This window comes from Camelus ferus, chromosome 12, assembly GCF_009834535.1.
Source record: "Camelus ferus isolate YT-003-E chromosome 12, BCGSAC_Cfer_1.0, whole genome shotgun sequence".
Taxonomy (NCBI): domain Eukaryota; kingdom Metazoa; phylum Chordata; class Mammalia; order Artiodactyla; family Camelidae; genus Camelus; species Camelus ferus.
This window is the reverse complement of record NC_045707.1, coordinates 13,874,551-13,896,856: the sequence shown is the minus strand read 5'-3', so window position 1 is coordinate 13,896,856 and position 22,306 is coordinate 13,874,551. Positions and strand designations below refer to the sequence as shown.

The following is a 22,306-nucleotide window of genomic DNA, read 5'->3' as shown; positions in this document are numbered from 1 at the left end:
TGCCTAGGATTCTGGAATCCCGGCTCGTCCGTCACCCGCCGGGGGCGTGGTCCTTCAACCCTCCTCCTCTGGAAGTTCTGCCACAACCCCAGCCCCCAGCATCCCGGGTCACCATCCTTCCTCTCCAGCCTCAATTTCCCCACCCGCGCTCAGTGTGTGTCGGGCGGGGAGAAGGGGCAGATGGGATGTGTGTCTGGGAGCACAGCGGTGGGAGGCTCGGCAGCGGGATTCCCCACGGGAAAGCAACCCAATCCCTGCCCCCGCCTTTTCAAGACCCTGAACCGAAACAGGAGGCAGGACGCCCCCAGCCGGGAAGCGGCCCCAGCCCGGATTTCCCTCCCGGGTGGGGCCGCAATGACTCACCCCCTTCCCCCTTCCCCTGGTTTCCTTGTTTGCATTTCTCCTGCCCGGCCACGTGGCGACTGGTGCAGCCGCTCACCGCCCCTACCCCAATGCCCCTGCCGCCGCGGCCCCGGCACACACCCCAGGGCGGCTCCTGCCTGCCCATCTCACCCCGGGCCCGACTCCGCCCCCTGCCCGTGCCCGCCCCTTCCCTACCTTACAGCCCGGCGCCTCCTCCCCGCCCCCTCTGTGCGTCCCGGGAGGGGAAGGGGACGGGCCGCGCAGGGGGTGTGACAGCTCCCGCCCGGACCAGTGCCAGCTGCAGCCTCGCTTCAGAGCCCGGTGCCAGCTGGCTCTTTCGTCTGGGACGGAGGGGAGGCTCGGGGCGCCTTGTGGCTTGGGAGGGGGACGCCCCCAACCCCCCCAGCTCTCCCCTCACCCAAGAGGAGCCTCTGCATCCAGCCTGGCTCTGGCTGCCCTGGCAGCGGGTCCAGTTGGGAATTGGCCTGTTCATTTAGCCTGAGACTTGCAGCCCAGAAGCAGACGGGGGCTTGTTGGGGGGAAGGGAGTCCCCCCCACCCCCAGCCTTTTGCTAGAGCCTGCTCGGCTGTGCAAGCTGGAGAAGGAACATGAAGGTGGGTATGGTGGGGTCAAGGGGGAGGAGGAGCAGGGGAGGAAGCTGACACGCTGGGGGAGATGGGGTGGGAGAGAGAGGGTTGGTTGGTCAGGGATGAGGAAGGAAGGGGAAAGAAGGGTTTGAGCTGAAGCTGCATTTCTGGGTCATCCAGTGAGTCCCCAGCCTCATACTGGGAGTTGGTGGAGACTCCTGCAGGGACATGGGTGGTGGGGTGGGGCAGAGTTCCAAAGAAGTCCAGGAAGAAGGGCCTGATCTCTGGTGCACGAACCAGCCGGAGACCCCTGAGTGCGCCAGACCGGCAGGCCCCGGTGAAGGTCTTCCTGTCCCTCCCCCGGCTCCTGGCAGGGTTGCAGCACCTCCTCCTGACCAGTCCGGAGGACTCTAAGGAAGTGATTCTGCCTGGGGCAGTTGTGCCTTGGTCCAGCTGCCCCCGCCCCAGCCTCATGGCTGTCTGCTTTTCTCCTCACGTCATAGGTGGGCTGGCCAGGTGAGAGCCGCTGGCAGGTGGGCCTGGCTGTGGAGGACGGCTCAGCTCTGGGAGCACCGCCGGTGGGAGGCCTTCCGGACGTGGTGCCAGAGGGGACGCTGCTCAACATGGTCCTGAGGAGGATGCACCTGCCCCGAAGCTGCTCCTACCAGCTGCTGCTTGAGCACCAGCGTCCCAGCCGCATCCAGGGGCTTCGCTGGGTGAGTGTCTCTCCCCCGCCTGGGCCAGGGTCAGGCACTAGGGCTGGAGGGTGCCCTGGATGGGGAGAACGCGCATGCTGCTGGAGGCCCAGCTGCTCCGGGAGCATAGGGGATGCTGCTGGGGTGGACAGTGGGTCAGGCAGCGTGGCTGCAGTGTGTGGGTGGCTCACACAGCTGCACTATGTGTGCGTGTGGTGCCCAAGTCCCCCCATTTGGGCACAGCGGAGAAGAAGAGAGGGATTTGTCATTTATCTGTTGCCTCTGTGTTCCTTGAGTTAGGTGCTTGTGTGTCCTCTAGGTCGGGGTGGGAGGCATGTATGAAATGCTGGGGGCCTGGTCAAGTGGGGGTTGGGGTAAGCTAGGTTACCGTTCTTTAAACATCACCGTGGCAACATTCCTCCTTACTAAGGACTGAACTGCGTGGGGTCTGCTTTTTGATCTTGAGGTGAGGTGGTCATGTGAACATTGCTTGGCATCTGGGTTTGGGGGCTCAGGGGAAGATTCTGAGAAGTTTGGAGACAGATGAATGAAGCTCCCTTTGACAGTGAAGAATCTCTCTGGAGCTGGAGGAATGAAGGAGAGAGAAAAGGGGAAAGGATGGTGGACGGGGGGGGGAGGAGAATTGTTGCAGGATCCCATCTGCGGAGAAGCTGTCCCCAACCACCCAGAATTAATAGGGTTTCTTCATCTGAGATTCAGTGTTGTCTATTAAGTGTGCTCACCTGGAGGGTGTGGGTAGGGGGCGGGCACTTGGACAAAGCAGTGGAGGGAAAGCAGGAGCAGGTGACAGACTTGGGAGAGCTCCTCTCTCATTGGCAAGTCCCTCTTTTTTAATTGAAGTACAGTCGGTTTACAATGTTGTGTCAGTTTCTGGTGTACAGCATAATGTTTCAGTCATCCATATACATACATATGTTCCTTTTCATATTCTTTTTCATTACGGGTTACCACAGGAGTTGAATATAGTTCCCTGCACTATATGGTAGAATCTTGTTTCAACAAGTCCCTTTAGGTAGAATGACCACCACCTTCTGTCTCCTTCCTCTTACCTCACCCAACCACCATTTATATTTACCAAAATACGAAGCTGAGTTGAAAAAACTGAAATGATTGGGTCCTACTTGCAGTCGGGATTGAGGGGGAAAATCTTGGTGTCAGTCCCCAGCTCTCCCTTAACCCCTCCCTCCCTAGGCCTTCCTGACAAGGGGCCTTGTGGGCCTGGGTCCTGCTCCAGATGGCACTCTGGAGGGGACAGGGGAGCCACGTCCTTTCTGGACTTAGCTGTTGGCCCCCCCAGGTCACTGGCAGTAGCTACCACTTGGAGCCAGTGGGCTGGAACCCTCCCTCCCTCCTTCCCTCTCAGGCTATAATTACTTGTGCATTTCCTGTCCCCTTCCCAGCTCCTACAGGCAAGGTGGGGAGTGGGGGGAAGGTCAGGTGCCAGGACAATGAGGTCACTGGAGGATCCCCTGGGACCCAAAGTCTGGGAAGGGTGGAGGAGGCCGCCAGGCTGTCTCCTGACTCCCTCATTCCCCCAGAATTGAAGGGCTGGTATGCATGGGGAGGCCCGAAGGGTGGGGGTGAGGGTTAGTGGAGTGCAAATGGGGCCAAAGGCACAGAAACAAGGCCCCTCCCTGCCAGGTATGTATGAGTAGGGGGCAAGCAAGGGATTGATGATTAGAGGGAGCTTAGATTTTTAGGGCTAGAGGCAGAGGCCACACCCTCTGCTGAGGACCATCTCTGGGGAGTGGGGTTGGGGTAGCTTCAGCCCATTGCATCTGGGTTTAAGAGACCCTGGGAACCTGAGAAGCTATACTTCTTATCCCTGGATGAAGCCTTTGGCCCAGGAGGGGCTTACACGAGGGAACAAGTGCCTGGCACAGTGTGTACACACAGGTTGAAGGGTGGATATTGTAAGGAGGTGAAGCCCAGGGTCCTCAGAGGACAGTGCTGGTAGTTATTCAGGCTATGCCCACTTCTTAGAAACCTGAGGGGAGAATCCATCCACCCTTCTGAGGTGTAACGAGAGCACCGTCTGTTCCTGCTGGACCAGGACAAGAGAAAATGAAAGCAGCTTACAGCAGGAAGGCCTGAGGTTAGATCCATAAAGGACTTACCAACCATGGCAAAGGTGTCGCAGGAATAGGATGGAAGAACATCTTTGGAAAACATGAGGGGGAGATGAAATCTTGTCTGGTGTCTGGGAGCCAACAGAGGGACCACTCTGTCTAGAGGCAGGTGCAAGATCAGGATGACCCCTGGTGGGTCCCACGAGCTCAGAGAAGCCTGGGATGCTTCTCTTGGAGCGATTGATTTTGGAGAGATGGCTCTATTCTCTAACTCAGAAAATGCTTTCATCCAACCTGTTCAAATAGTGGTGGTAGCTAATAGTTGTGCAGTTCTTATGTCCCAGGCACTATCATTACCTTTGTCATATCAGATAATCTCATCATCTCATTTTGTAGATGCAAAAGCAGTTGCACAGAGAGGCTGTGACAGGTCCAGGGTTACACAGCTGCTAAGGGAAAAGCTGGGCTTTGGTTCAAGTTCAAGAGTTCAAGTTCCTGGTGTACTTTCTCTTGCTGCAGATGGTAACACTGACACCCCAAAGCATCATCGCCACTCACTCAACCTTTCCCCATCTCACCACACACAGCCCTGGCCTGAGACCCTAGCTGTGGCCTAAGGGAACTGGTCTGACGGGTCCCCACGTGGCTATCTGGCTCTGTGCCTGCCCCTCCAGTGCGACTCTGACACTCAGTGACACGGAGGGGTTGGGGCAGGCCATGGCACTGGTGCCAGGGAAGCTAGCTAGCTCCTCCTCTTCCACCCTGAGTACTTCCTGTCCAGGCATGAGAGGAGGCGGTGGGCGAGGGCCTTCTCCTGCCCATACCAGCCCCTTCTTTCCAATCAAGAACCCCTCAGCTGACACTCGGGGTCATCAGATCAGGGACAGGGTCAGCTGGTAATGAGGAACTAAGATTTGAACCCCAGCATTTGGCTCTGGAGTTCACACACGTGACCACTGCCCCTGAATAGCACCTCCACCCAGATCCTGGGAGGTCCTGTGCACAGGAACATGGTAGGCACCCAGAGGGACTATGATAACAAACCTATGGAACTTTGTCTAACTCAATATTTTCGAAACTTCCTTGCCCATGGAACATTCCTAAGGGCAGAATCCGCTTCAACTATCTCTCCTTCCATGGCACACAGTGGGGGAAACAAGAGGCCATGGGGGATGGTAGGGCGAAGTGGCTAAGAGCATGGCTTTGGAATCAGACAGGCAGTGTGAATTCTGCTGTCCCTATTTACCCGCTCTCGAGGCAGGTTACATAACCTCTGAGCCTCCTTTTCTCTAGCTGTGAAATAAGAGACAAACGCCTACTTCAGGGGCAGCGTTGGTAGCAGGGTTATGCAGTAGGATCTTAACTTCCTAGCAGTTGTGTGCCCCTGGGCAAATTCATCGCTTGGGGCTCCCGTTTTCCTTGGCAAAATCAGAGGGATGCCTTTAGGTCCCTGCCTCAGCTCTGACGGGCCAGAGCCCCCAGCCTCTGGTCCTCGTGTACATCCCCTGGGGCAGGACAGGAAATGGTTTGAGCGAGGCCTGCGGATCTGAGATCTGGGTCGTGACCAGCCTGGCCACGTGACCGGGCACCTCCCCCTCCTGGTGTGCCCTCCGGGTCAGAATAATACCAGGAAGGGAGTGTGTGCTGGAGCCTGGGTCTTGGGCACCAGAGGGAGTTGGGGCAGGGACTGGGGCCACTTGGGCATGCTGACATGAACAACAACAAGTCATTAGCACTCGGCACTGTTTGTTCCAACACAGGAGGCTGGCTGGGTAGCATTCCTGCCCTTCCTTCTTCCTTGGCTCCTCCTCCTCCTCCTCATTTCCTGTCGCTAAGTCTCCAGGGCTGTGCGTCTGGCATCAGGATGGGCCCCATGACCGGGGCAGGGATACCCTTGGGACACCTAGGGACTTCCGCCTGTGCTAGGCCGGGCGCCTACACACGCCAGACCTCAGGCCTCTGCGGGCACACAGTGGGAAAATGCTGAGACCAGGGCAGGGGGCTCTGGCCCCAGGCCTGGTCATACCCTAACCTCCCTGCCAGGTCCTCTTCAGAGTCCTGAGTGCAGGTGGGAAAGCAGCAGAGAGAGCGCAGTGACAAGGGGAAGGGAGAGGAACCGGGCAGGTGCGGTCAGTGGAGGGAGACCAGGAACATGAGCGCTTCTGGTAGGAACTTGAGCTTATCCGTGGCTGTCTGGCTGTCCCAGGCAGGTGTGTGACATGGGCATGTTGCCTCCGGACTTTCGTCTCCTCCTGAGTCAGAGAGAACAGGACAGTGCCCGCTTTGCCTACTTCCCGTCCCAATCAGGTGAAATCACGGAGGTAGACACACTTTGTAGACTGTGAAGTGCCTGCCTTTGGGCGGGCCAGGAGAGGGTAGGGCACACAGGCCCCGGAGTCCTGGACGGCGCCATTGATGCCAAGGACAAGGAGACCTCATTAACCAGTGATTCTACATAAAGCCTGTCTTCCGGAGCCGTCCTGTGTGCTGCCAAGCCTGACTCACTCCTGCAGGGTGAGGGACTTGCGGCAGCGTCTCTGGGAGGAAAGGGGCCTTCCAGCAGGCAGCCTGCCCCCTGCTTCACGTTGAGTAAGGACAGCTAACGTGTACACACAACTCCATGCATGCGCCAGGCGGTGCTTTAAACATTCCATATCTATTAACTCACGTAATCCTTCCCAAAGCCTGACTTGGTATCATGAGCGTTTATAGATTTTCTAGCCATGTGTGAGAAGTTCAATCACACATTCAGGGTCACACTGTTAGTAAACAAAGGAGCAGGGATTTGAATCCAGGAGTCAGCTCTGGGGTTTGTGTTTTTAACTACCAGGCTGCACTGAGGCCCACAGAGGGAAGATTTGCCTGCAGTCCTGTGACTGGGGACAGAACCTGGCTTGGGAATCAGGCCTTGCGACCCCAGTCCTCCCTAGCCACTGGCTTCCTGACCTCTCACTGGCCTTATCCCATGTCCTTGTGCCCCTCAGCTCCGTCGTGCCCCTCCCCTGCACAGGGCGTTTACCTAGGGGCATGGGCACACCTGGCCCCTGAGTAGGAGGAGTGGGGAATCTCATCTGTGGGGGTGCAGCACTTGGGTCGGGAAGACAAGGGGCTGGTGATAGGGTGGCCAGGTGGGGATGGCGGGTGCCTGGTGTATGGGGGTCTGCTCAGTAGGTGAGTATTTGCTTGCTGAAAGAGTAGCTACCTGGATGCCTGGAGTCAGGGACTGGGCAGGGGGTGAGAGAGGTGGGGAGGGGGCGCAAGGGCTGGGTTTGAAGGCCTAGCACTAACGTGCAGACCCTCCCACTGTCCTCAGACGCCGCTCACCAGCAGCGAGGAGTCCCTGGATTTCAGCGTGAGCCTGGAGCAGGTACAGGCCGTGAGGGGTGGAGTCGGGAGCGGGCAGTGCAGCCAGGGGTTCAAGGGCCCGAGCCAGCTGTGCCGCTCGCCGTCCTAGGCCTCCACGGAGCGGGTGCTCAGGGCTGGGAAGCAGCTGCATCGACATCTCCTGGCCAACTGCCCCAACCTTCATCCGCGACCGGAAGTACCACCTCAGGCTCCACCGGTGAGTGGCGGCCTTGGCTGCTGCCTCGCCCACCCCCGCTGTTTTCTCCCCCTCTCGCTCTGTCCAGGCACATGGGCCCAGCCCTGCTTCTAGCCTAGGAAGGTGCCTTTCCGTTGGAGAGTTCCTCTCTCTTCCCTCCACCCTCCTGCCGTTTGATTCTCCTTCCTCTTCCCTGTCCCCTTCACCTCCCAGGCAGTGCTGCTCAGGCCGGGAGCTGGTGGATGGGATCTTGGCCCTGGGGCTGGGGGTCCATTCCCGGAGCCAAGCCGTGGGAATCTGCCAGGTGCTGCTGGATGAAGGTGCCCTGTGTCATGGTGAGCCCGAGCCCTGGGTGGGTGCCCGGGGCTGGGCAGTCCTGGGGAGCAGGCTTCCAGGGATGGAGAGGGGGTGGGCATTGCAGGCCTCATACCCACATGGCCTCAATTTCCTCTCCTCCCCCCTCATCTGGGCCTCTGCCCCCCAGTGAAACACGACTGGGCCTTCCAGGACCGAGATACCCAATTCTACCGTTTCCCCGGGCCGGAGCCAGAGCCCGCGGGCACCCATGAGCTGGAGGAGGAGTTGGTCGAGGCTCTGGCCCTGCTCTCCCAGCGGGGGCCTGATGCCCTGCTCACCGTGGCACTTCGAAAGCCGTAAGTCGGGAGCCCTGCATCCCGCAACCCCGCTCTCAGACTCCGTGCTTTCTCAGCTTCACCTCTGAGGGGATGATCCCTTACGTCTTGGTGGGGCGGGGTTAAGGACCCTGACTGGACCAGAAGAGGCCTGAGCGCTGGTCTGCATTCTGCCACAGACTTGCCGTGTGATCGTGAGCCTTCCTTCCCCTCCGAGCCTGGTCCTTCTACTGTGACTGAGGCTGGGGGGGCACACGGCCAGCGGAGACCCTGCCCACTCTGAGATGCAACATGTGGCTGAGAGACGGTGGGATTTGAACTCTGCCAGCAGGCCTGGGTTCACATTCTAGTTCCATTGGCTAGTAGCTCAGTGACCTTGGGCTACTCTGTGCCAGCTTCGTCTTCTGTCAAAAGATAGCAATACCCACGTCATGGGGTTGTCGTGAGGGCGGAATGAAGTCATACATGTAAAGCACTTAAGCACATGCCTGGCCCGCAGTGTGCACTCAGTAAAGGCTGGCCCGTTATTGAAAACAGTTGTTAGTGGGGCACCGGCAGGCCCAGGCCCAAGCTTGGTGTGTGCAGTGTGCGTTAGGCTGGGGCCCACAATTCATTATTTGCTTCCTGGCCCTCCTATACCCACAGCCCAGGTCAGCGCACAGATGAGGAGCTGGACCTCATCTTTGAGGAGCTGCTGCACATCAAGGCCGTGGCCCACCTCTCCAACTCGGTCAGTCCTCCTGCCCAGCCTTGCCCTCCCACTGCCCCCAGCCTCCCTTCCCTGTGACCCCTCCTGTGACCAGAAAACATTCCCCTCTCCTTCTGCTGTGGCTTGGAAACTTCAGTCTAGTTTCTTGCTGCCAGCCTCCTTGTCTGAAAATCCTTCTGCCTCTCTTTGTCCATTTCTTCCCCTTGCTTTGTCTCCTGCTGAATCCTAGGTCACCAGACCTGGCCACATCGCTGTCTCCTGAGCACTCGTGGCTTTGGACCTAACCTCACCCCTCACCTGGCCCCCTGTCCCTGGACTCGCCTCACTGACCCTCTGCTCCCTGCCCTGCAGGTGAAGCGGGAATTAGCCGCAGTTCTGCTCTTTGAACCGCACAACAAGGCAGGGACCGTGTGTAAGTCAGGCGGGAGAGGAAGCTGGACATGGCGGAGGCCACAGGGGAGGAGTGGTGGGTGCCTGGGGGCATGTCTCATCTGTGCTTCTTTCAGTGTTCAGCCAAGGGGACAAGGGCACCTCGTGGTACATTATCTGGAAGGGATCTGTCAATGTGGTGACCCATGGCAAGGTCAGTCTTCCCTTACTCCCCAGCCCCCGGGCTGTGACTATTCTCTGGTCCTTGTCCTCACGGGCAGTGCCTTTAATGGACCCAAGGTCCATCTCCCAGGTCTCCTCCTGCCTTGGTGGTTCTACCCACCATGGGTCTGTCCCAGCGAGGGCTGGAGGCTGGGCTGGGCTGTGACTCAGGCCTGGGTGCAGGGGCTGGTGACCACACTGCACGAGGGAGATGACTTTGGACAGCTGGCTCTGGTGAATGACGCACCCCGGGCAGCCACCATCATCCTGCGAGAAGACAACTGTCATTTTCTCCGCGTGGACAAGCAGGACTTCAACCGTATCATCAAGGTGCTGTTGCCGGGGGTGGGGATGTGCAGGGGACATGGCAGGGACATGTCCCTGGAGAAATGGTGTGGGGCAAGGAGTAGGGACCAGGGAGAGCCTTTAAGGAGCAGGGAGAGGCTGGAGATGGAGAAGCTCAGGGATAGTGGCTGGAGGTGGGAGCCCAGCCCTGGGTGTGTGAGATGGTGCATAACGTGCTGAGGAGGTTCAGTGAGACTGGGAACCCCGGCTCTGGTGGGAGGCTGGGGATGGGGTTATAGAGGGGCGGGGGTCTAGGGTGTGAGGAGAGGCAGTGTAATGGAGAGTGGGCTCCATGGAGGGAGCCCTGGAGGAATGGGAGTGGAGGGCAAATCCAAGGTCATGGGCATTGAATGGGGAGGGAGAAGGGCTGAGGGTCCTTGTGGGAACCTTGTGGAACTCAGGGTCTGGAATGGGGGAGGGAGAGGGAGAGACCCTAGAATGGAGAAAGGAGTGGTGGTGTGTGTTGAACACTGGCTGTGGCTTGTTCTCCAGGATGTGGAAGCAAAGACCATGAGGCTGGAAGAACATGGCAAAGTGGTGCTGGTGCTAGAGAGAAACTCTCAGGGTGCTGGCCCTTCTCGTCCCCCAACCCCAGGCAGGAACCGGTAACACACCCACCATGCTCCCTCTCCACACTGTCTCTCTCGCCCACATTCTCTTCTTCTGTTTCCCAGACTTTACTCTCTTCTCCGTGTCATACCCCTGCCCTCTGGCCACCTGGGGGTGGAGAGGCATCAGGCACTAAAATGCATCCCCTGAGTTGGTCCCCACTCTACACCAAGATGGAATAGGGCTGGCAAATAGGGAAGAGTGATATGATTGATTAGTGATGTCTGCCCCGGCTGTGTGAGGGCGAGTAGTGGCACAAGTGCTATGGATTGACTTTTTGCTAGGTATACGGTGATGTCTGGCACCCCAGAGAAGATCTTAGAACTGCTACTGGAGGCCATGCGGCCTGATTCCAGTGCTCATGATCCAACAGGTAGGGGCAGGAGACACCCTGCCTGTTCTCTGACTCATTGGGTGGTCAGTGCAGCCTGGAAGAGGGCCAGGCACCCCGCATCTGACCTCACTAGGGGCTGGATTGGTCTGTTTGGTCAGTTGGCAGGAAGTCCTCATTCCTGTGTTCTTGGCTTGGGTGGGGAGTGCTGTCACAGCTGGACTTCACTGGTCCTTTGCCCTGGGTTGTGCATAATCTGGTGCTCAGGAGACTTGACCACTGAAGCCCCTGCCTGTCCCCATCCCTGCCCTACAGAGACATTCCTCAGCGACTTCCTCCTGACCCACACCGTCTTCATGCCCAGCACTCAGCTCTGCGCTGCCCTCCTGCACCAATATCCTTCCAGCTGTGGGGGTTAGAATGATGTGTGGAGTGGGGAGAAGGAACCCCTCGTAGCCTGGCTGAGTGAACCCTCCAGAGTACCTGCGTCATGCCAGGCCCAGCTTGTCTGTGGGCCCTGGGCATCCTGCCCCTTTGCCTGAGCCATGATGGGTGGTCCAGTTGGATGCTGCGTTTCCCTTAACTGGTGCCCACCTTCCACGCGGAGCCCGCGGGAGGCAATGAGCAGGAGTGCAGCACCTATGTCTGCAACAAGAGGCAGCAGATCCTGCGGCTGGTCAGCCAGTGGGTGGCCCTGTACGGCCCCATGCTCCACACTGACCCTGTGGCCACCAGCTTTCTCCAGGTACCTGGAGGTGAGGCAGGGCTGGACTGGGCTGCCCGGGATGGACAGGAAGTCTCAGTGAATCTTGGCTCCTCCCAGAAACTGTCAGAGCTGGTGAGCAGGGACGCCCGGCTTAGCAACCTGCTGCGGGAGCAGTGGCCCGAGAGGCGGCGACACCACAGGTGATGCTTTGGCTCAAATTAACTAGTCACCTGCGGGACAGGCAGTGCAGCGGGGATGGAGAGCACTGACTGGGGTCAAGCACGTGGCTTAAATCCAGGCTGCACCCCTATAGCGGTGCCGCCCTGAGCCCGTTACCCCTTCAGGGCTTGGGCTCTAGTCTGTAAGGCTGGGAGCACACCTACCCGCCACAGCACCCGACGAGCGCAGGGCAGGGTGTGCCGTGCTCAGCTGCCTCGTCCTGCTCGCTGCAGTTAGTGTCCTCACCAGTCCCCAGCCACTCGCCCTCCAGTCACGCGTGCATCCAGGCTCAGGCAGCACAGTCATCCGTGTGTCATCCTTCTATCCCGGCACACCTGCCCTTCTCACTTCCGCCTGTTTGCTACGGAGCACCCTTGGCTCCTGCTAGCCCCCGGCCGGTTAGTTTCCTAGCGTTTACCTGGCCTCCCCAGGCCTTCCCGCCTTCCCAGGCTTCCCAGGGGGCAGCTGAGGTCCAGGCAGGGCTCACCTGCAGCCCGCCCGACCCGACACCGGGTCCCTGTCTCCCTGGAGCTCTTTTCCCTTTCCTGCTGGTCTGGGAGAATCAGAGAATCCAGGGGCCAGGTTTCAGGTTTAGCCGGTCTCTGGGACTCTGGTGAGGGCTGATGGGACCCATACCCTGGCACCTCTCTGCTCCTGACCCCAAATGTCATCCTGCCCGCAGGCGGCCCTGCCCTCCAATCTCACCTCCCTTCTCACTTACTCCACAGGTTGGAAAACGGCTGTGGGAACGCATCTCCTCAGATGAAGGTGTCCGCCCCAACGGGCTCCTCTCCCCTCTGCCGGGCCCTAGCTTCCCTGTCCGCAACTGCTCCTCCAGGGACTGCCTGGCCCCTCCTTTGGCCCCCACCCGAGGGGCTCTGCCTTGGAAGGCTCCCCACGCACAGGCACACCTTTGGGTCTGGGATAGGGGTTCACGGAGCAGGGGCTGCATGTGGTGCTGGGGCCAGGCCCTGCAGGGGAGACACAGACGACGTTGAAGGTCATTCCTCCACCCCTCCCCTCTACCCCACCCCAAGGGGCTTTGATTCCATCTGGGAGGTAATTCTTGCTCACAGGTAGAGCCAGCTAGCAGTTACCACCTAGTGGGAGGGGTGGTGCCTGGAGGCAGCCTCTGAAAGACCAGGGTTCCCAGAGTCCAGTGCAGGGCGCCCAGGGGAAGGCAGGCCCCCTCAGGAGTTGGGGGAGTCGGGGAAGAGTGCCACTCCCAGCAGTGGGGGAGGAGACGGAGATGTGACTGGAGCTGAGATCTGAGGAATGGTGGGGAAAGGACTGGGAAAACAGGTTGGGGCCGGTTGTGGGGAGTGCTGTGCTGGGCATAAAATTCCAATGCCTCACCTGGGCTTACTGGGTTCTCCGCGCCCAGCTGCCTCTCCCAGCTCGCTCTGCCCCCCTCCTCTGTGCAGCCCCCTTTTCTGCGGTAGGTGAAGCATGTTCCCTCATCTCTTGCTCTTAACTGTTGGCCCCTCCTATCTCCCTGTGAGAGTTCCTACCCTACCAGCTCCCCTCCAAGGTGTCCTCTCTGGTTTTCCTCCAAGCATTTTCCCAGTGGAATTATTTTCTTTGCTTATTTGTCTACTTGCTTATTGTCTGCTAGTGTCTGTCACGTCCCAGTAGAATGCCGGCTCCACCCATGGGGGGCCTTGACCTCCCCTGGCCTTTGGCTGACACTCAGGGACCAGAGTGGAAACACCCTCGCAGGCAGCACAGTCCTGGGTGCCAAGGATGTGGTGGGGGGCCGGACAGCCACCCTGGCCTTGAGGGGCTCGCAGTGAAGCGAGGGACGGAGCTGCGGAACAATCTCTTGCTGTAGAGGGGCAAAGACAGATGGGTTTCTGGAGGCAGGAAGGGAAGGGCTGATGCAGGGTCAGGGTCGGAGAGGGAGAGCATCTTGGGGAGGTGACCGCTGATGCTGAGAGCACAGGGTGCGAGGGGGAGGGGCAGGTGTCGGGGGAAGGGAGCCTGCCCTCTTCACGGAGCCCTGGAGCAGCGGGGAGGTGGCAGGGGCCAGAGCGTGCAGGGCCCTGTGGGCCATGGTCAGGGCCTGGCCTTCGTCCTCAGAGTCCTGAAAGCCAGTGGAGGTGTTTGAGCTGAGGATTGACAGGATCGGATTTGTGTTTTGAATGGGTCGGCTGAGGATCCTGCCTGCACTTTGTCCAAAAGACAATGATGGCCTTGAAGCCGTGATAGGAAGCTTAATCTAGCTTTGGTCAGGCAGACTGGAGTGGGAGGGAGGGCGGCACCCAAGTGGTGAGGGTGGTGGAGAGTGGGGCCTTGTATGCTGATAAGGAGTGAGCTGACAGGGCAGGTGGACCTGGGGTTGGCCTGGGCTGGGGAAGGGGGCGCAAGGAGACCCCAGAACTAGAAGACAAGCTGTGGGGACACGGATGAGGTCGGGGGAGGCAGGAACCTTGAGCCCAGAATGACCGGAAGAGTCACCTGGGAGGTGGGCTGAGGAGAGCGGAGGGATGTGTCGAGTTTTCAGATGATGGAGGACAGGTATGGGAGGATCCAGGAGGCATTTGAGACCAGGGCTTGGAAGAGTTCAGTGCTGGTGATACGGTTTTGAGAGTCTTCCATATGCGGGGGGTGTGTGAGGCTGGGAGGAACTCTGAGAGGAGCTGAGAGATCTGGAAATCCCTGGAAGAACCGTGGAGCGGGAGTAGGAAGTAGGCTGGGGGAGTAGGAGGGAACAGGCGGTAGTCAGAGGAGCTGTGTGAAGGAGGCCTTCTGCCAGCAGAGGCTCCCCATCAGCCCTCTGGTGGGGCCACGGAGGAAGGGTTGTGGGGCGACAGGCAGCTGACACCACTGAGTGTTGGTGGACAAGAGTACAGGGTGGAGGGGCATGTTAGGATGCCCCTTAGGCCACTTAGCAGCTGTGTTGCTTTGGGCATGTTACTTAACTTCTCTGAGCCTCACTGATTTCATCTATAAAATGGGGATAATTATAACATTTTTGTCAAAGGGTTTTTGTGAATATTTAAATACTTAAAGTAAACATGCACTTAGTCTTACATGTAGCAAACAGCAAATGATAGCCGGAGGAAAGAGGAAGAAAAAACCGGGGTCAACAGCTGAGGTGTGTTCTTATTAGAACAGCTGGGGACCTACTTGGCAGAGAGGGTGACACCCACGTAGAAGGGCACGGACTCAGGCCCTGCTCTGTCTCTTCTTCAGGAGCCCGGTCCCCAGCGCCTTACCTGGCCCAGGTTCCCATGGCAAGCAGAGCCTGTGGGTGGCATGTGTGCTGTGTGGGTCCCCTGTTCCTGCTGACAGAAGCCCCTCTCCGCCCCTGTGTGCTCTCTTCTGTGTCTCCTCTGGGCCTTACTTTCTCTTCCCCTCAGGCCCGGAACATGCCTGTTTGGCTCCCCAGCCAGGACGAACCCCTCCCCAGCAGCAACTGTGCCATTCGCGTTGGGGACAAAGGTTGGTGGTCCGAGCCAGCCTGGGCATAACTCGAACCGTGCTGTGCCTGGTCGAGGATGCCATGCTGGACTCCTTGGGGTCCCTGTTCCAGGCTTCCCCTCCCCTCGGCCCAGGGCCTCGCACCTGCTCTGGGCAGCAGACCCACCCAGGCTTCTCCTTAGTGCCCTTGCCTGCCTCCTTGGGACCCTCCCGCTGCTGCGGTCACTGCTGTGTCCCTCCGGGGGTGGGGAGACCAAGAAGCCCCTTCCCACGGCTCAGCCCAGTCTTCCTTTCCAGTCTCCTATGACATCTGCCGGCCAGACCACTCGGTGTTGACCCTGCAGCTGCCTGTGACGGCCTCGGTGAGAGAGGTGATGGCGGCGTTGGCCCAGGAGGATGGCTGGACCAAGGGACAGGTGCTGGTGAAGGTCAACTCTGCAGGTGGTGAGTTGTGTCTCTGGGTCAGGGGGTCCCCAGGGATGGGCTCCCCTCAGAGCCATGCTCATCCCCCAAATTAAGATCATCATCATATTTATCAACATTGATGATGGTTAGTACTTATGTGAGGTTTATTACATCTCTTCAGAGTGCTTTGCATGTCCTGCTTAAGAGCATGAACTCTGCAGGCTGCTGCCTGCATTAGACCCCAGCCTTTCAGTTCCCTATCTCTGTATCCTTGGGCAGGATGTTTAATCTCTCCATGCTCTGTTTCGTCATCTATAACATTGGTATGAAAAGGGTGCCTGCTTCGTAGAAGAACTGAGGATTCAGTGAATGAGTCTATTAACATGCTTAGAATGATGTCTGGCCCATGGTCAGCACTTCATAGGTGTTAGCTTCTGCTATTTTTACCCTGCTTATGTATTCAGTTAATCCTAACAGCAATCTTATGAGGTAGGTGCTTTTATCCTTTTCGGACAAGGAAACTGAAGCTCAAAGAGATTCAGCGATTTCCCCAAGCTCACACAGTGAAAGCGTTGCTAGCCTTTGAATTTAGGTAGTCTTTGTTCATTTAGTCTGTAGACATCTTTGAGGGTCAGCTGGGGGCCAGCGGTGTGTTGGGAGCTAGAGGTACCGTGGCAGGTAAGATAGAGCAGCTTGATGGTTAAGAGCCCAGACTGTGGACTCCCAGACCTGAGTTGGAATCCTGGACCCACTGCTTACTAACTGTGTGATCCCAGGTGAAGTGTTTAACCTCTCTGAGCCTCTGTTTCCTCGTCTGTTGAATGAGCCCTATAACCCTACCTATCACACAGGGCTGCTGTGGCTGTTAAATGACACACTATGTGTAAAGCTCTGAGCATGGGACTTGACACAAAGTTGGTGCTCAGAATATGGCAGCCTAAGGATTAAGACCCACCTTTAGAGAACTTGGGATATTAAAATCCACAGTTGTCCATGGAGGTCACAGCCCAGGTCTGACAGCTGGAGCCCCGCGTAGACAAGAATTAGGGGCATCCAGAGAATAATGGCAAGGAGTGGCAGCCAGGAAAGCGAAGCCTCCTTCAGGAAGTGGGAAGAGAGGATGAGGTCACCTGCACCTATGTACTGCTCCGGGAAACACTGCCCCCTCGTGGTCACTTGGCAAATTGCAGTTGCCGGAAGCCAGTGTTATATTGAGACCCTGTGTGCCAGGGACTGTTTAGAGCGCTGATGGTTTTGATCAACACCCATGTCGGTGAACAATATTTTATTACAAATTCCCTAATATGTGTATATTTGCTTATAGATCACATACATATATTCTTACCCGAATGTTATGTAATCATAAGCAACACAAAACAGAAATGCAAAATAGGTGAGAAAAATCAATATAAATAGAAGAGCTAATATTTTTTCCTGGACACATGGATGGTCTTGTATACCTTACTTTGGAGGCTATGGGTTAGGGACTGGGGACTCAAACATGACTGAAAACACAGTCCCAATCCACCAGAGCTGATGAAAATCCACACAGAGACTTCTGTAGGGCACTTTCCAATGTTCAGATGGCTTGTGTATGTATCCTATGCTGTTAGCCCCTATTTCTATAAATTATTTCTTTTGACTTATGAGTAGTCCAGGAAAATCTTCGGTCTCCACTTGACAAAGGCGGAAGCTGAGGCACAGGGTCCAGCCTTGCCCAGGGTCAGCCTGTCTCACTATGATCTATGATCCCCCTTTCATCGTCCTTGGGGTGCAGCTGTGTGTTTGTGGATTTGTGGGCATGTGCACCTGTGCATCTAGAACACCTGCCCAGGACTCCAACCCTGCTATTGGGAAAAAGGACCTTCCAGCCTCCCAAACAGTTCCTTCGCTCTGTCCCCAGTTGCTCCCTGGCCTCCCTTCCTTCCCCACCCAGTGCAGCCTGTGCTCTCTTTGCAGATGCCATTGGCCTGCAGCCAGATGCCCGTGGTGTGGCCACATCCCTGGGGCTCAACGAGCGGCTCTTTGTTGTCAACCCACAGGAAGTGCACAAGCTGGTAGGGACAGGCAGGGCGCCAGGGCTGGGGAGGAGCTGTGTTTTGGGAGCCGTAGGGGTGGGTGCTAGGGGAGGGTCACACAGAGAACAGATGGGGGCCTTGCTCTGGCTGCTGCTAGGCCTTAAGGGGGAAGAGGAAGGAGTGGGCCTCAGTTGATGGGGAGTCTCAAGGTGGGAATGAGGAGGGGAGAGCTGGTTGGGAGCTCTCAAGGGGGAAGAGGAAGACCTGCCCTCAGCAGGGGCTCCCCAGAGGACAGGAACCCTACAAGGAGGGGCCCCAGCCTTGGGGAGCTGTCAGGACCATGCCTCCTTGGGAAGCCCTGTCCTTCAGAGGCTGCTGCACTCCCTGCAGGTCCCCAGCCCAACCTGACACTCCTCCGACCAAGGACCCTGGGTCTTTGCCCGAAACTCTCTCCTCCCATCCTGTCCCTTTTCCTGGGATTCCCAGGCCTGCTCTGAGCACTCTCCCACCTGCAGACCCCACACCCTGAGCAGCTGGGGCCCACTGTGGGCTCTGCTGAAGGGGCTGGACCTGGTGAGCACCAAGGACCTGGCGGGCCAGCTGACGGACCACGACTGGAACCTCTTCAACAGCATCCACCAGGTGCAGGGCAGGGCGGGGAGGGAGCAGGCGGGCGGGCGGGGTGGGGGACGCCCAGCCAGCACATGCTGACCTTGCGTGCTGCCCCTGCCCAGGTGGAGCTGATCCACTACGTGCTGGGCCCCCAGCACCTGCGGGACGTCACCACTGCCAACCTGGAACGCTTCATGCGCCGCTTCAATGAGCTGCAGTACTGGGTGGCCACGGAGCTGTGTCTCTGCCCTGTGCCAGGCCTGCGGGCCCAGCTGCTCAGGAAGTTCATCAAGCTGGCGGCCCAGTGAGTGCCGGTGGGGTGGGTGGGGTGGGTGGCCCTCTGGAGGTCACCTTTGCTTAAACCCTGAGCCGTGCTCAGTATGTTGCTAAGTCTGCCATCCCCTTGCTTCCCTGGGTCCCCTGGAGCCTCCCCACCCTCTCCAGCCCCAGTCCCTGCAGGGGCAGTGCTGGCCTGGCCGGCTCCTGGGCCCCAGGCCTGGCTGTTGTCTGGGTGTGGGGCTCTGTGTGCAGCTGCTTCCTCTGAGGGTCTCTGGGTCTTCTGTTCACAGCCTCAAGGAGCAAAAGAATCTCAATTCCTTCTTTGCCATCATGTTTGGCCTCAGCAACTCGGCCATCAGCCGCCTGGCCCATACCTGGGAGGTGGGTGCGATCTATAGGGGCAGGCCAGGGCCTCCCCCAACCCAGTCCTGAATGAGGCCCCTGCCCATCCTGGGAGTCCTGGCTGGGGATGGGGCTCCCACCCCAGAGCAGTGACAGCCCCATCTGCCTCTCCTTCACAGCGGCTGCCCCACAAGGTCCGGAAGCTGTACTCGGCCCTGGAGAGGCTGCTGGTGAGTGCCCTGGCTCCTCCCTCCAGAAACCCTGATTCTGGAATTCCCAGCAGCCCCTCTACCTGTCCTTGGCCACTTCTGAGCTCTCTAACCTTGGGTCAGGGCCTGACTCCCTTTGGCCTATGAGTTTGGGCAGCTGGCAGAGGAACAAGATGTTTAGCACTATAGGGGGCGGTGCAGAGTATTATATCTCTCAGTGTGTGTGTATGTCGGGGGTGGGGGGGTGGCATCTGCTGTGACTCTGAGGTCCTGTGTGAGGGGCAGTGTCCGGCCCTGGGGGCTGAGATGTCAGGGGACCACCAGGGGGATGCTGGTTTCCAGCTGACCTGCCTCAGGGCTCAGGACGCAGGTGTTAACAGCAGCTCCCATGTGCACCAGGGCCTGTCTTGGCCCCTCAGGAAACTCAAGGAGCCGTGGCCCAGCCTAGGACCAAAGCTGAGGAGTTAAGGAGCTGAACCCTCCACTCCCAGGAATCACTGTGGGGTTGGAAGGCTTGCGGTATTCGGGAGAGAGCAGTGCGGGTGGGCCTTTACCAGCAAGAGCTCTTGAGAAAACAGTTCTCCTTGTGGGGCTCAAGAGATTCAAAGGGATTTGCCCACTAGGGAGAGAGAGACAGAAACAGGGGTAGGGACAGAAAAGAGAGTTTTCCATGAAACCTCAGGGCCCTGTGGTCATGGCTGTGAAGCGTCCTTGGGGGCCAACCGGAGGCTGGGAAGCCACGTCGTGCAGACTGGCAGTCACAGCTCCGGGCCCATCCGCTTGCCCCTGAGCCTGCGGTGATGGGATCTGGGGCCGAGAGGAAGCTGAGCCCCAGGGGATGGGTGCAGGGCCTCTCCTCGGTGGGGTGGGGTGTGACGGCTCATGGTGGGTGAGGGTGTGCGGGACCCTCCCTCTCTCACTGTGGCTTCTTCCCTCTCAGGACCCCTCATGGAACCACCGAGTGTACCGACTGGCCCTCACCAAGCTGTCCCCTCCTGTCATCCCCTTCATGCCCCTTCTTCTCAAAGGTAAGAGCACCGGCACCCACCTCCTGCCTGCATCCCATCCATGCCCTGTGTGTCCCCCCAGCCCCACCGTCCCGACACCCAGGGGGCACGGAGATGGGTGAGGAGTGCGCAGGATAGAAGCAGAGTGAAGACATGCAGAAAGATGGTGGTGATGTTAGGTGGTCTGTGATACGAGGCCTAAGACAGACAAGGAAGTTGTTCCAGGAGGTTAGCGGGGAGGAAGAGGGCCACGTGGGTAGGGCCAGGCCCACGCCTCCCTGCTATTGGCCCTTCCCCTTCCCTGGGCTCCTGGAAGGAGAAGGAGTTCGGGGACCTACAGGCCAAGCCCATCTCTCTGCAGACATGACCTTCATCCATGAGGGAAACCACACCCTGGTGGAGAATCTCATCAACTTTGAGAAGATGGTGAGTCCAAGGAGAGGAGGCGTCGGACACTGGAATGGGCTGGAGGGTAGGACTTTGGCCTTGGAAGGGGCAGAGGCTGGGAGATGCTCTGAAGTTGTTGTCAATAATATAAGTATGGATGATTCCTTTGAAGAAGGCCCTGCCTTACTGCACTGCCTGCCCTCGGAGGGCCTGGTCTCCACTGGGCAGTGTAGGGTGATGGCCTCAACGACCTCACCCTTCAACAGAGCCCCCTCTGGGCCTGTTCCCCTCTAAGCCCTCCCTGTCCTCTGTTCTTCCCACTGCCTGGTCCCCGCTGGGTCTGTGGGTGTGCTGGGGTGCAGCAGACATGACCCCGTGCCCTACAGCCAGCAGTCCCTAGGTGCATTTAGCCGCCCCACGGGCCACACCAGGGTCCCTTCCCTCGCCCCAGCTCTCACATCCTTGTGATGCCCGCAGAGAATGATGGCCAGAGCTGCGCGGATGCTGCACCACTGCCGAAGCCACAGCAATGGTGAGAGGGCGGGATCCCTGGGTAGGAGCCCCCGACCGATGTCCCCTCCGAGGCACCAGCTTGGCCCTGTCTCCCTGACTCCCACCTCTCACCCTACCCAGTGCCTCTGTCACCACTCAGAAGCCGAGTCTCCCACCTGCACGAGGACAGCCAGGCGACGAGGATTTCCACGTGTAAGTGCTGGCAAGTTAGTCACGGCTGGCATTTACAGGCACGTGCACACACACTGTGAGGCCGGCGGAATGTCAGCCCGACTGACAGATGGGCAGGCAGGCTGGAGCCTGGAGGGAACGTGCGGAGGCCTCACAGTTGGACAGAGCTGGGACCCAGGCGCTTTTAGTGCGGACCTGCGTTTTTTAATTGGCCTTCAGTTGCATGAAATGGAATTACTCATAATCCACAGTTCATATCACACTGTCGTCATTGGCTCTTTATTTTAATCTATGTTTGTCTCTATTCTGATAGTGCGATGAACGCCCCTAGACTCAAGCCAAATATGCACACTGATAATAACTAAATTTCCCTGGTGGTATCCCCTCTCCTGTCCCCGTGCCCTTCCCTGCCCAGGGTAACCGCCACCCTGAATTTTGAGTTACTCATTTTCTTGTTTTTTAAAATAGCTTTATCATATATACACATATGTGATAAAATACATACACACACCTACATACATATATATCTTTAAAATACCTCATCTATATCATGACAGTGAAATATTCTTTTGTTCTGGTTGTTTTTGAACTTAGTCAAAGGGGTGTTACGCTGTACATGATCTTGGGGACCTGTTTTCTTCAGTCTGTGCTCTTAACCACTCTGCTGATCTGCCCCAGAGCGGGTGTCTTCTAGGCTGGCCGTGGGTGATGGCCGGTGGTGGCAGGCGGGGTGGCGGAGGATTGGAAGGCTGATGTCCTTCTGGAGGGGGAAGGGATGGGCTCTCCAAAGTGCACGGCACCCTCCTGACCGCTCTCCCCCCGCCAGGCTCGGAGCAGTCCCTGATCACCCGGAGTCCAGGCAGCACCTGGGCTTCCATCCAGCAGCTGAAGGTCATCGACAACCAGCGGGAACTGTCCCGCCTGTCCCGGGAGCTGGAGCCGTGAGGAGGGGCCGGGCTGGAGCAGGCACTTGCCGCCAGGAAAGCCAAGGCGTGCCGGGCCGGGAGGCCCCCAGGCTGGCCAAGCCGGGCAGGGCGGTCCGCGGAGAGGACTTGAGGCCCTGGAGTGGGTGGCGTGGAGGCAGCTGTCCCCCGTGATGACTGGTGGCCAAGGAGGACCTCGGAATGGAAGGAGCCGGGGCCCAAGGCCAAGGAATGGGAGACAGAGGAGCCCTGGAGTGGGTGGGAGAGTGGGGCGCTCTCTCTGCATTCAATAGAGAGCTCTCCACAGCAGGCTTTTTCCAGATTCCGTGCCTGGTGGCTTTGTTGTCCTGCATCTCCGGGCCCCTGGGGTGTGTTTCCGGGGTGGACTGAGCGTCTGCATGTGTGTGGCCTGTGGGTGGCAGGGGCAGGCCGGCTGCCTGGGGAGGCGTGGGGGCCGCTCTGCTTTGCTCTGCACAGCTGTGAGATCAACAGCTGGGTGTGGTCCGGGCTGTTTGTCCGGGAGTTGTGGTCCCGGAGGAGCCTTCTTGTGACCCTAAGTGAGCAGAGGGGCTGTGTTCTCTGGCCAGCCCCGCGGGGTG

At 58.3% G+C, this 22,306-nt stretch overlaps 1 protein-coding gene across 1 annotated transcript; it reads left to right on the top strand.

The window, feature by feature from the left end:
- Positions 1 to 584: 584 nt before the first annotated feature.
- On the top strand, positions 585 to 22,029 carry RAPGEF3 (Rap guanine nucleotide exchange factor 3). Its single transcript, XM_006190318.3, is given in 30 exon segments — positions 585 to 977; positions 1,454 to 1,666; positions 7,049 to 7,102; positions 7,190 to 7,261; positions 7,263 to 7,297; positions 7,490 to 7,611; positions 7,761 to 7,929; positions 8,554 to 8,638; positions 8,969 to 9,029; positions 9,124 to 9,200; positions 9,392 to 9,538; positions 10,046 to 10,158; positions 10,447 to 10,535; positions 10,809 to 10,887; positions 11,088 to 11,238; positions 11,317 to 11,399; positions 12,147 to 12,186; positions 14,781 to 14,862; positions 15,139 to 15,285; positions 17,206 to 17,303; positions 17,780 to 17,824; positions 17,826 to 17,906; positions 17,999 to 18,180; positions 18,446 to 18,536; positions 18,677 to 18,727; positions 19,647 to 19,734; positions 20,075 to 20,139; positions 20,578 to 20,632; positions 20,734 to 20,805; positions 21,611 to 22,029. Coding segments are annotated over 30 exon segments (2,772 nt in total). The 5' UTR covers positions 585 to 971; the 3' UTR covers positions 21,730 to 22,029.
- Positions 22,030 to 22,306: the final 277 nt, after the last annotated feature.